At 29.1% G+C, this 14,354-nt stretch overlaps 1 protein-coding gene and 1 long non-coding RNA gene across 3 annotated transcripts in view; one reads left to right on the top strand and one right to left on the bottom strand.

Moving 5' to 3' along the window:
• Positions 1-14,354, top strand: part of LOC111621611 (septin-7-like) — a 51,091-nt gene that overhangs the window by 7,408 nt on the left and 29,329 nt on the right. For both annotated transcript variants that reach the window (XM_023363803.1, XM_023363804.1), the window contains exons 2-3: positions 7,788-7,998; positions 8,089-8,195. In XM_023363803.1, coding sequence (XP_023219571.1) covers positions 7,857-7,998; positions 8,089-8,195 — 249 coding nt within the window. In that variant the 5' untranslated portion in view covers positions 7,788-7,856. The remainder of the gene's footprint in view (positions 1-7,787; positions 7,999-8,088; positions 8,196-14,354) is intronic.
• The window catches only part of LOC111621612, a 52,086-nt gene continuing 43,404 nt past the window's right edge, over positions 5,673-14,354 (bottom strand). The window contains exon 3 of the long non-coding RNA XR_002756103.1: positions 5,673-6,115. This is a non-coding gene — a long non-coding RNA (uncharacterized LOC111621612). The remainder of the gene's footprint in view (positions 6,116-14,354) is intronic.

Below are 14,354 nucleotides of genomic sequence, written 5' to 3'. Positions count from 1 at the left end.
TTTTTTTTTTTTTTGCATTTTCAATAAATTGTTTTTGGTGTTTCTATTTGCTATTTTATTTATTATCATTAAAAATTCTCAGGGTTTCAACGTTTTTTACTAAGGTGAAAAGGGTTCTGCGACTTAAATTGAGAAATCAAATACGTATATAAATATTATATAAAGATATGCAGATTACAGTGAAATTTTAATTCAAAATACTCCGGAAATATCTTGAAAACTTCAAAATGAAGGAGAAATAACTGCAATCTATCGCGTTCTGTCGAGATTTTATACAAATAGAAAACTTAAACTTCTATTTAATCACATGTTATTTAATTATGACATTTTAAAATTAATTTGGTCGAACCAATTCCGTTGATATTTTAATTAGTGTCACACTAGCTTAAACGACTTACAGTATATCAGTTTCCTTGGTGTAAACTTAGCATCAGTGTATGAAACTTCAACAAGAAAGAAGGATATTTTTATTTCAGAACTTTGGCATAAGTTTGTTAATTCACAAATCGTTGTTGTAAATTCGGAATCGTATTACGTAATCAATTTTGACTTATCAACTACAAATACAATAAAACCTCGATTTAACGGACATAATTTCCGGTCCGTATTTTGACATACGGACCGGAAATTTTGTGTAACTTAACACATAATTAAGCAAGCCAATGATATATGTAATGATACTGATATATTTCGTTTCATATGAAACGAAATATATCAGTATCATTACATCGTAAATATATCATTACATATATCATTGGTTTGCTTACTTAGATATTTGTCATTTAGAAGTAGCCATTGTTTCAATAATTTTTTCGTAGTTAGTGTTTATTAATTAACTAAGAAAGTTACCTTGTTTAATTTTTGTCTGCTAAATATATCAATTAATGTATTGTTTAAACAGGAGTTTGTTTAATAAATCTTATTTTTATTTGATATAAGGTAAATTTCAAATCATTTTGCCAACCTGCAATAAATAAAATGCTGTTCAGATCAGTGAGGGATTTTTTTCTTTTCAGGAGTAAAAACGGGAAAAATAAAATTTGCATCTGTAACTATTTTATATAATCAAAAATTTTTATGTGATTGTTGTGATTTAAATTTGCTTTAAACTTAGCCTTCAACTTCTTTTCTTATTCAGTTTTATTTATTTTTATCAGAATTGTGTATGTTGTTTATTATTATTGCTAATCTTAGCAAATAAACTATAGTTATTGGTGGATGAAAAATATTGGTGTCTTTTAAGTTAATACGATATTATCAGTGTAATTTAAACAAATAACCTAACATTAGAGATGTTGGAGAAGCAGATAAGATGAACCTCTTCCTTTGTTGTTCTGTTCACACCTTAATTTTCTTAAGTGTTTTTTTTATTATTATTCTTGTTTCTTTTGGATGAATGCTCAAGAACTTTGCCTTCTATCAAACTTTTTTCCGTTTCTATTAACATGAGATTTTCTCTCTATATGAATTGTATTTTACAACACAGTTTTATTGGCTGTTCTTACCCTACTGAATAGTCTTTCATCTCTTGTTACAAAATGTACTCTTGAAATAAACATTGATTACTGTACATTTTGAAATTTGATCTCATTTGGGATTTTGTGTTCTTTCTACATTTTATTAGTATAAATAAATTCAATTGATTTTGCAAAAGTTTTGCAGAGAAAAGTATTTCTTTAATGATCTTAATCTCTCTAATTTAATGTATATTAAATTTATTACAGCTACTTAATTAAATAATAAATTAATTATTTATTACTTTCATTAAAATTGCATAAACTTCCTTTAAAATTTTTTACATTTTGTAATTTTTTATTAAAGCACTTTACTTTTGATTTAAAATTATTAAGAAAGATGCAAAATATTTTATGGTTTATTGAAACATTTAATAAGAGATTAAATTATGCTTACAAGTTTAATTTTCTTACTTCATAAAACCTAGTGCAACTAGTGCTTATATTGTATTGTTTAATGAAGCAATTTCAGAAAATTTGTGGATTAGATCTTAGACAAATCACAGAGAACATTTAGTATAATTGTCTGTTGGTGATATAGATCTAAGAGTTTTCCCAGAAAATGATATGAGATACAACTTGAAAACAAGACATAGAATCAGACAATAGAAATTGACACTCTACTTGGAGCTTTTTCTGATTTTTTTAATATATGCAACCCTTCAAACTTGACTAATCACATTCAAATTTGACAAGTAAACACTTTCTAACAATATGTGTAGTGTGTACCAAAAATGATCAAAATTAAATAACAGTTACACCCTCTAGCAATATGTTGTGTGATGGCCATATAAATTTATTTTTTACAAATTTATTAAATGCATAAATATTTCTTGATTCTTTATCATATTTGTATGGTACATTTTTTTTTATTATTCTTCATTTGTTACTGTAATTTGTAATTATAAATATTGTATTATATTATATTGTAAATATAGTTAATATGAATTAACTACTGTATATTAATTACAAATTATAGTAACAAATATTAACTTTTGCTACTTTAACATCATTGATTTTGGAGATTTATAGATTTCTGGATTTAAATGTTTAATGAGCATGATATGCAAACAAAACTGATCTAAAAACAAAAAAATTTGCAAATTGCTGGAGGATAGATTCACTATAAAGTCTCACCAATGTGCCTCTGCATTTAATTTAACTAGCAGGAACTAGTCAAAGTCAATGGTCAATATTCAATTAAAATACTGTACAGTGTAAAATACAGTACATTTATTAATAAATCTTGGCATTCTACACAAAAATCATCAGTATATTCTAGGCCAGTGTTTCTCAACGGGGGCGATATCGCCCCCATGTGGGCGTTTTTCCATGTTGAGGGGGCGATTGGTAACAATTTATATTTTGGGGGGAAAAGCAATTTTCTGGGCGATATAGTAAAACATTATATTAAGAATAATTAGATATTTTATTCGTTATATCGTACAATAATTAAACAAATAACATTATACTGGTTACTAGTCCATTCAATGCAGTACGAATTTGGCGTTAGCCTTGTCCCTCGGCATTGGAATTTTGTAGTGAAGGGGGTGATACTACCTAACGGTTTTATTGAAGGGGGCGACGGTTCGTTACAGGTTGAGAAACACTGTTCTAGGCCATTTGCAGGTGATTCATATCTATCTGTTCTCTGGTACCACGAGGCTCCTTCCACTGGTCCTCACTCTCAATGCTTCTTTCAATTTTTCATCCAGGTCCCAAGGTCCAACTTCCAATTTTGCATCCAGGTCAAGGTAACCAATTTCAACTAGCAGGGTTTCAAATTAACAGTGAGGATAGTATTGGTCCACCTCATAGCAATCTCATTGGATGTTATAAAACTCTTAACCTACCAACAGTTCAAGTCTATTCTTCTTTTAGTTGCTGCATTTGTTGAGAAAGCCATCAGTTGGCATTAAGTAATGAATTGGATGGTTAGAATCACATTTTGGTCTCATCATGAAGTAATAGTAAAATAAAAATAGATTGGTGCTGAAAGTTGATGGATAGCACTGTGGTCAATATTGACAAAACTAATTTATTAAAAAAAAATAACAAATAAAAAAATAATGTTTTTTAATTAGCACGTAATTAGCAAACAAAGAAGGAACTCATAATAGTGATGAGCAGCAGGTTATTCAAATGGTTAAGAAAAACTAAATGGCATGCATCTGCCTGATATGTTTGCTACTTGCCTTCTCATAAACTTAACATTGTATCTTTGCTACTCCACTACATCTGAATCATTGCACCTTTCTCAAATTTTTCTTCATTGGCATCATTTACAACAATATTTTTCAATATCTTATGGCATACTTGAACCTATAATTAAATTTCCATGGCACAAATTTCCACAGAAAAAATCACATGATTTAAAGTTATGTTTGTAAACATTCTATCACCATATTACTTGACACTTAACCTAATTCTTTTTATATTTTTTGTAAATTAAATAAAACAGTATTGTTATTCCTTAAAATAGCAGCAGGTTATAATAATAGTTATTTAAATTAATAATTTTCATTTACATAAGAAAAGCAATTAACATTAAGACTTGATTTGAATTTAAAAATGGCATGATAATTTCCTATAGAAACCTGCCCAATGTCCTACTATTTCTAAGTTAAAATAATTTTAACTAAATATGGACAATTATAGATACATTTTGATTTAAAGTAAATTTCATTTTAAATGAAATACTCTGTGTTATGCACATTTAATTTTGCTTATGAATATATATTTTTTACTACATTATGTATATGTTTATACAAGTTTTACATTGTAATAAATAATCAATTTAAAGAGGTTTTAATTTTGACATGTACAGTTATTGTTCTTTTGGGCTTCTTTCAAAAATAATTTATTTAATAACCTTCAAAAAATTTTTGCGGCAACCTATGATCGTCTTTTATCACATCAGTTGAAAATCATTGATTTAGAGCTTAAGAGCTTTAATTTTATACCTGAACAATAGTTTTAGCTCTAGTCATTTGCACAAATTAAGACAGAAAACTGAAACTCTCTCTCAATTGATGTATAGATACAAAATTGGTTTTACTCTATAGGCTAGGCTAGGCTTTAACGATGGGGAATGGTTCATTCTTTTTCATAGTAGTGGAAGAGTTCAAATTTGTTTTAGATCAGGGCTTCTTAAACTTTTTTATTCACGACCCCATTTATGATTGTGATTTTTTTCGCAACCCCTGGTGCAGACAACATTCACAATTTCTGGTACAAAAAGTTTACATCACTGCACCAGGAACTAGCTAAACATCTAACAAACATCATCACCAATCCANACAATCAGTGTTGCTGAACCATTGTCTCACTGCACCAGAATGTGACACAAAGCACAACTCATGAAACCTATGACACAAAGCGTGCCATTTTCAAACTCTCACAAATTATTTTCAATATTTTGCATTAAAATCTTGCGACCCCAAGATTTCGCTAAGCAACTCCAAATGGGGTCGCAACCCATAGTTTAAGAAGCCCTGTTTTAGATGAAAGAATGGCATGTGGAAAGAATCATGATCGTCTTGCTGCTATTATTTGTACAGTTATTTTTCAATTATTATGCTTTTAATTATATTTGCTGTTTTATTATATTAAAAAACACTTAAATTTGTGCTTTTTATTTGAAATAAAATTATTTTGTAGGTCATAGTCATCTCTAAATAACAAACTAATTCACACTTAGTTCACTCTTTGTTAGCAATTCCTTTATGCTTTTGTTGAAGTTTGAGAGTATTAGTTATTCTGTTTAGCTATTGGTCATGTGATAATTTTTCTCTTTTGTTTAGAATAATTTACTTGTTCCTTTATGCTTTAATTTGATACCTGAACTGATACTTCTAGCTCCAGCCATTTATTCAAACTAAGTTGGAAAACTGAATACCTCTTTCATTTAATATATAGATTTTCCTTGACTTTTATTTTAAAATGGTATTGCCCCTCCAGGATTATAGTCTTGATCCACCTCTGCTTCCGTGTCCCAAAACACTGTGTCCATATACTTGCCAGCTGAGGATATCTTCCAGAATTTCGTCAGCATGGCTGTCATTGTGTTTCCACTGCACCAATTATGTCTTTGTTTTCAGTTCTTAGCAATGGAGCTACATTTCATCATCAGTCATGACCCTGACATAAACTCACTCTGCCAGATTCTGCTTATGGTGTTGCAGGAGATTGCAGCACACATCCATACACTTGTCTTTGTGCTGCAGTTAGTCCCATGGCCACCTCTATTTCTGAGAAAATGATATGTCAATTATCCAGATGAATTTCACCCAGCCAATGTTGGCTAGCTTTCTCACAGTCACTTTCCTTCCAGAACTGGTCTCCTTCTTTTGTTGACATAAGGCCATTTTCCATCCTTCTACCGAGTTGTAGTTTTCTGTCATCGTGCATGCTTTCCACATGTCATCCAACAATGTCCTTGTTGATTGCATGCCATTTTGGCCAAGCACGTACTGACAGCATCTGAGAAAATGCCTTCTGCTAGCTGTGGATTGCACCTTTGTGGCCATTGTTGTACTGTTCATGGAGACGAATCAATGTGTTGGCTACTGGTGACGGTCATGCTCAGTCAAAAGGTGGTCCTGTATCAAAATCAAAAATCTATAGTATAAATCAAAATAGTAAGCCCCATAAAATAAGATGTAATGTTCTTAATACTTTAATACAGTTACTTATACAGTGGTACCTCGGTATACGTCTGCTTTAGAATACATCCAATTCGGAATACGTCCTGTTTGGACGAAACAAATTTTCCTCGGTATACGACTTTTGTTCGGTATATGACTTAATTCAATTATACGCGCCATCTATGAACAAGTAACACTATCGGTGTATTATACCAGACTAGACGTTCGCTGTGCCACAGTTTATAACTTTGTTAACTTTCTTTTTATTTTAATTTGTAAGTAAAATGTTATTATTTTTATTAATCATGAATTGCAAAAAGGCAACAGAAAAATAAAAAAAAAAAATGACTAAAATCACAATGAAACTGAAAAAAAGATATTGTTGAGAAATATGAAGGTGGCACGTGTGTTCGAGATTTAACTGTTGCATACCGTATTCCGAGAACGACGATACCGACAATCGTGAAAAATAAAGACATTATTAAATTTGCTAACGTTGCGAAAGGGGTTAATTCGAGTTCTAAACATAGATCAAAGACATTAGATCGTGTTGAGAAATTGCTTTTACTTTGGTTAACTGAAAAACAGTGTGCTGGCGACAGCGTATCAAAAGCAATTATTTGCAAGAAAGCTAAATAGATACATGCTGATCTCATGAAAAATCAAGCAGGAACTAGCCAGGAAAGTGAGGTGTTTAAAGCCAGCCACTTTTTTTTAATTGAGAATGGATTAATCATTTTTACATTACTTCTTATGGGAAAGGTTGGTTTGGTATACGTCCTGTTCGGTATAAATCCAAACATTGGGAACGGATTAAGGTCGTATACCGAGGTTCCATTGTATAGTGTTTTCAGACTTAGTATTTCTGTACAACTTTGAGATGAATCTTTGCATACTGAATTTTTTATTTAATGTAATGAACTTTTACTAACACTTTTCTGTCTTTTCATAATTATAAAACAGATAAATATCACAAAAGGCCAAGCCACACAACTGTCTATTGATGCTACAGAAAAAGATTTATTTCACAAATACTTTCAGCAGTATATATAACTCTTCTCTTCAGGCAATGTCATTCATAGAGAACAGAACATTTGGATTCAAATAATAGAACACAAACAAAAAAATATGGTCTGCTTTGGTTACAAACTTTGTTTCTAAAATGCTGTGGGGACCAAAGAATACTGTTCATATGAGAATCTTTTTTCATTGCATTAATGTCAATGCAACTCTCCTGTTTGACATACTAGAGCTACAGATAGCACTGTTTAAGCTTCTAAACTTATAAGTTGCGTAGTTTACAATTAAACATCTGGTACAAAATGTACAGCAATGCAATATTTAGACCAAATATAACTTAATTGAATTTTAAGAAAATATCAACACATCTCTCTAATATGGCATCACTCTAGTTCTGTCAGTTTCAGATTAATGAACTTCTACTGTACATTTAAGCTGATTGTCCATGTTATGATAATATCAATAATTTTCAATAAAATTATTATGTAACTGTGAATGAGAAATGATTATATAGTATGTATTAATTTTTATTTTTCTTTAATGCAATAAAAGAAATAGGTCTTATGTTGAACAATATCTGTTTTATAATGTATTAATTTAATTATAGATACCAACAAAATCAGACTTTCATAGAGAAAAAGTACCTGATTTCCAAGGTAATAAAACCAGCAATAAAATGCAATCTTCTATATTTGCTCAAAAAGAACCTGAAAAAACTGGTGGCAAAGATTTAGATTATGTTGGTTTTGCTAATCTACCTAATCAAATTTATCGTAGAGCAACTCGACAAGGATTTGAATTTACAATAATGGTTGTAGGTTAGTGATCATTTCTTTTTTTAATATCATCTTTAGTATCATTATTTAATAGAATAAATATTAAAATTTCAAATTTATTTAACTTAATAGGTGAATCAGGTTTAGGAAAATCCACTTTCCTCAATACATTGTTTTTAACAGATATATATTCAAATGAATATCCAGGACCAACTCTAAGAACAAAGAAAACATTAGAAGTAAGTAATAAAATTAAAAAGTTAATTTATAACTTTTATATATGTTACCGCTAAAGCTCGAAATCCGTTAATGTTCAGATTACCTAGCTAATCTGCAGATTAACTAGGGTGATCCGTTAAAGTTGCTAAAATTGTTCTATATCTCAAATTACCTAGGTAATTTTAGACTTTTTTTAATTGATTGATGATTGATTCAATCAACTAATTTGTTAATTGTTTGATTGTATTAACTTGATTCTTTAGATATTGAAAATTAAATAAATAACATTATGTTAATTTAAGCGTACAGAAACGTTGCTGTTGTTCCAGCAAAAATCTTATTTTCACTTTACTGAGTGCCTAGTAGGTAATGTGCAGATTACCTAGATACTCTGCACATTACCTAGGTAATTTGAGAAATAGAACAATTTTAGCAACTTTAACAGATCACCGTAGTTAATCTGCAGATTAGCTAGGTAATCTGAACATTAACGGATTTCGAGCTTTAGCGGTAACATATATACTTGATTGTATCACTTTCAAATGTGATTTAAATTTAATTAGGAATTAAAAAAGCCCTTTAATGCCCTTTTCTATTGATTTATTCCTATTTAATTAAAGATAAATTGAAATTAAAAGTTTTTATAATTTTATTAAATTAATCGATAACATCATAATCATATAATAAATACATAAAATATGCTCTGAATGAACTTGTGCACTTGTTTATATTTTACTTTTTATTTTTTAAATGGAACTTATAAATTATTTATTTATTTAGTATTTATGTTTAAAAATTAAGTAAATTACTACTAAAGTTATTGTTTTGAGATATTTTCAAATTAAAATGAAATTATAATTTAAGTTTATTGTTCATAAAATTCAAACTTCAAATAATACAAGAGAAGCTGCGTTATTGGAATGAAAAACAAATATTAATTCCCAAGCACTTTTAAGCTATATTTTAATTTTATAATATTTATCAACTATTTTATTTTTTCCTAAAATTTTCATTAAAATATTATTATTATGAAATGACTAATAATATATTAATATAATGAATACAAAGAAATCAATTTTTAAGATATTGATGCAATGGATAAAATCAATTTGTAAGATTTCTATATGTTATTTTATTCAAATAATTAATGTTAATTAAAATTAAATTTTAATTGTTTTTTTTTTAAAATATCAAAAATTCAATTAAATTAATTATATTAATTTCTCTTACTCTTCTGTCTTCTTTGGAGGAATATGTTTTCAAAATTAATAATTTATTAATTAATAATTTATTTCTAATTTTTGTAATAATAATATGTATATTCTTAGGTAAATAAAAATTGTTCTAAGAAATAAAAATTACTTGTACAATTTCAAAATGAATTTTATATTTGAAATACATTGTTATATGCAAAATGAAATAATTATCTATTTCATATAATGTAATTAAATTCTTTTAATTTAATAAATTATCATTATCAGACAAATTGCAGCTTTGCATGATATATTTCAGCTCTTTTTTTATATCATTAATGCAAAAAGAAATTAAACCAAATGATTGTAAAAATTTTCTAGCAAATTTCTCTTTCATTATAACTTCTTTCTATAATGGTAACTTCCTTCCTCACAGCCGACTACTTTCTTCTAATGGTCTATTTACTGTAATTTCTTCAGATGTCATTTAGCCTTTGGGTGAGAGGAATGTATTGATTTTGAACATTTGTACATTAATGAATGTTGGATTAATTTTGAAAAATTTAATTGAAAATCATAAATTTTAGTAACTTTTTGTGTAATTGTTTAATTAATACTTTTCAATTGATGACTGATTTAAAATAAATTTCTTTATATATTTCAACTCAAAATTTTCAGATTTTTTGCAAATTTGAAAGATTGGTTAAGTGACTAATTTTAAAAAAATTAAAGAATATATGATAATCCTTTATTTTAATCTTTTGGAAATTAAGTGTTTTCAGGGCAGATCTAGGTTTTTTGAGACCTAGGGCAATGGGGTCCCATGTTTTTAGATTAAGAATCTTTAAATTTGGGTTTAAAATTCATATTTAATAACATCAAAAATCAGAGTTGAAATATATTTATTTATAAAATGGTGTTGAGTGACAAATTTTATATCTTATATAAAAAACATAAGAAATAAAGAAATATTTACATTGATTAATTACTGACCAATTATGTTACATTGATTACAATAAAACAAATAATACTATAAATTATCATTATTATTATATTATTAATATACAATAAGTGCTCATTGTTAATGAAAAAGTATTAAAGATTTATGATAATTCAATTTTTGGGGACACAGGACTTAAGCTGTATTAGTCCCTATGTAGATTCATCCTGAGTGTTTTAGTAGTTTTTACTTTCAAACATTCAATTTTACAGTACTTGTAAAATTTACTTTTAAGGGATCAACACAGAAATTATGATTTTTCTTCAAATTACAGAAGTCTATTTTGATAATATTTTTTTTCATTGTTATAGAAACCTTTTGACTCTATAGCTTACATTTTGTTTCTTTGTAGATAATCAAAATGTATAATAAATAGACTAAATATCATAATTGTATTTGAAGAGAAATTTTATGCTATATTGTAAAAGTAATCAAATTCTTTAAAGAGCTACTCTATAATAGCTTAGCTTATTTGTTAAAATTTCTGTTAGTGCATAAAAAACTACAGTTACTTTGCTCCATCAACTCTTCATCTAATTTACTTGAAAGGATCAAGAAATAAGTATTGATTAAAGTTTTTAAAGCATTTTGTTCTGTAGATTTAATTTGAAATTAGGTTCTTATCAATTCAAACTGGGATGAATGTTAAATGGAATATATAACACTCTAATATGTAATTTTTTTCCAATTTTAACTGAAAAGAAACTAATTTCAAATTAATCAGAAGAGCAAGCAGAGCATTTCAAAAATATTAATCGATATTTATTTCCTACCATTTCAAATAAGTTATATAATTTTAAATAAGATGGAAGCCTATTATTTTTATTATGAAAATAATTTTAATTTTTCATATGAGAAACACTTGATTAATTGAAATATCTTTATTCATATACTTGTTCTGACAGAACTGTATTTAGTGAAAGAGCTGTATTATAGTTATGTGGGGTACACTGAATATATATTCATGATTTATAAAAGATTTTTTACTATAAATGTATCTTTGATTAATTATGCAGTATAATTATTTTACATATTAATGCATAAAGTTTAGAAAGAAAAAAGTATTACAGAAATTATGCAAAGAATAATTTTATAGCAGACTGAAAAAATGTTTCAAAATGAATATACATATGGTATATACTGTATTTCTAAGCTTGAATCCCAATATTTTCTGTACCTACATGAATCAAGTTATAAAATCAGTTTAGTAATAATTTTACTAATTAAACTATAACATTAGAACAGTTTCATAAAAATAATAGTAATAATAATAATAATAAACATTTTCAAGAAAATCAAAACACACACATTACAGAATACATTGATACACTAAAACAGAAACTCACAGTCAAAGCATGTAGACTCAAACAATACAAAACATGTACACTACAAAAACAACAAAGTAAATTATTTACAAACAACGAAAAAATGTTTACAGACAAATTAGTACCAAAACAAACACTGATACATAGAACAGTGGCATACCAACAGAAGAACTCGCAACTTATTGGTCTTCTCTTTGGTCCAGTGCTGTTACACACAATGCTGATGCAGGCTGGATCGAGAAGGAGAACAGAAACTTGCACAATATACCAATTATGCCCTGTGCTGAAATAAACATACATGACATCTGCTACACTGTTAACAGAACACACAACTCGAAGACACCTGGTGTAGACAACATTCACAATTTCTGGTACAAAAAATTTACATCACTGCACAAGGAACTAGCTAAACATCTAACACACATCATCATCAATCCACAAGACATACCAAAATTTCTTACTTAGGGCATCACCTACATGAAACCTAAAAACAGCAACATCACAGAACCCCCACAATACAGACCAATTACATGTCTTCCAACACTCTACAAATTATTGACATCCTGTATCACAAACAAAATATACAAACATGTTGAAGAACACGACATTCTTACAGAACAACAAAAAGGTTGCCGTAGAAATCACAGGGGATGCAAAGAACAGTTACTCATAGATTCAGTCATTCTACGGCAAGCACACAAACAACACAGAAACATACACATGGCATATATAGACTACAGAAAAGCATTCGACAGTGTTCCACACAGTTGGCTGCTACATATTCTACACATGTACAAAATACATCCATCACTCATTGCATTCTTCGAAAACACTATGCAGCACTGGAGAACAACACTACATCTCAGGGTTAGTAACACTTCCATACAAACAAACGAAATATTCATTAGGCGAGGAATTTTTCAAGGAGATTCCTTGAGTCCTCTCTGGTTCTGCCTAGCCCTGAACCCATTATCCAACATGTTAAACAACACGCATTATGGCTACAATATCAGACATGAAAAAACAACACAGTTTACACTGTCACATCTCATGTACATGGACGACATAAAACTTTATGCATCCACACAAAAACAACTTCATCAACTCCTACAAATCACACATTCATACACCAAGGACATACAAATGGAGTTTGGCTTAGACAAATGCAAAACACTTCACATAGAAAAAGAATCCTGAAGAAAGAAGATTTTGCACTTGGAAATGGAGACATTATTGAATGCATGGAAGAGGGCGAGTTCTACAAGTATTTAGGATTCCAACAGGCCAAACTAATGGAACATACACAAATAAAGCAAAGATTAATTAAAGAATACCAAAGTAGGTTAAATGCTATCCTCGGAACACAGTTAAATGCAAAACATACAGTTAAAGTAAGAAACACATATGTCATCCCAGTACTCACATACTCTTTTGGAGTTATACATTGGACTCACACAGATCTTGAGCAACTCCAAGGAAAACAAGAACAACGCTTACTAAGCATAAACAATATCATCCTGAATCTGCCACAGAAAGATTAACCCTTCCACGTAAAGATGGGGATGTGGCATGATGACTTAACTACAAACAAATGCAGTCACTGCAAAAGTTTTTCTACAAAAAACAAGAAACATCACAGTTACATAAAGCAGTAACTCAAGCAGACTCAAATAACACACCATTAAATTTTCACTCACATCATACAGACATGACACAACATATAAAAAGCATAGACACCATCAAGCAATCATGGGATCAAAAGGCAGTCCATGGTAGGCATCCTTATGACCTGGCCCAGGATTTTGTGGAAAAAACTTTGGGGAGACAGAAGGATTCATGATTGATATACAGGATCAGGTCATAAATACTAAAAACTACAGAAAACACATACTCAAAAATACAACAATCATAAATGTCACATCATGCCAGAAACTATACAACACATCACTTCTGGTTGCAAGCTCTTGGCACAAACAGATAATTTACATAGACATAATCAAGAAGCAAATACATAAAGAGCTTGCAAACAAACACAAATTATTAGACATCCATGAACCATACTACAGTAGAGTGTCGTTTATCCGAATCAATTGGTGACTGGGGTTGTTCGGAAAACTTATTTTTCGGTTAACCGATCATGTACAAAAAAATATATTAACCCATCCCGTGTTGAAATTTTTCTCCATTGCGTGTCGCTTCGTGTTGAATTTTCGTCGATGTTAAGCCTAACAAAAACTTTTTAAAATAATAATCATGGCTATTATATCATTAAAAATTATTTTTTTTATTTTGTACAGACAAAATAAATATATTTAAAAATATAAAAACCAAAAAAATATACTTTAGAAGTTGATCTAGTATCAAAAACGTTTGATTCAGCACGACACACAATCCTCAGAAAAACACCACGCAAAAGTGCCAGCTAAAACACACACACCAACCAAAAAAATATTGGAGTAGCCCAAGATATAGCCAAAGATTGCAGCGCCACAGCACTATCGAAATTTTAAATTTGCCGACTGGAATGCTTTCAGATAACCGACTTTCGGAAAACGACGCTCTACTGTACATATACATTCAACAGACAGTATTGGAAAACAACACACACAAAATGTACTACAACAGAGCCATAATCACAGATAAAACAATTTACCAGAACAG

The sequence above is a fragment of the Centruroides sculpturatus genome, unplaced genomic scaffold, assembly GCF_000671375.1.
Source record: "Centruroides sculpturatus isolate CEXI.00-Female unplaced genomic scaffold, Cexi_2.0 scaffold175, whole genome shotgun sequence".
NCBI lineage: Eukaryota > Metazoa > Arthropoda > Arachnida > Scorpiones > Buthidae > Centruroides > Centruroides sculpturatus.
The sequence above is the reverse complement of the archived record's forward strand: the minus strand, read 5'-3'. Positions and strand labels throughout refer to the sequence as shown.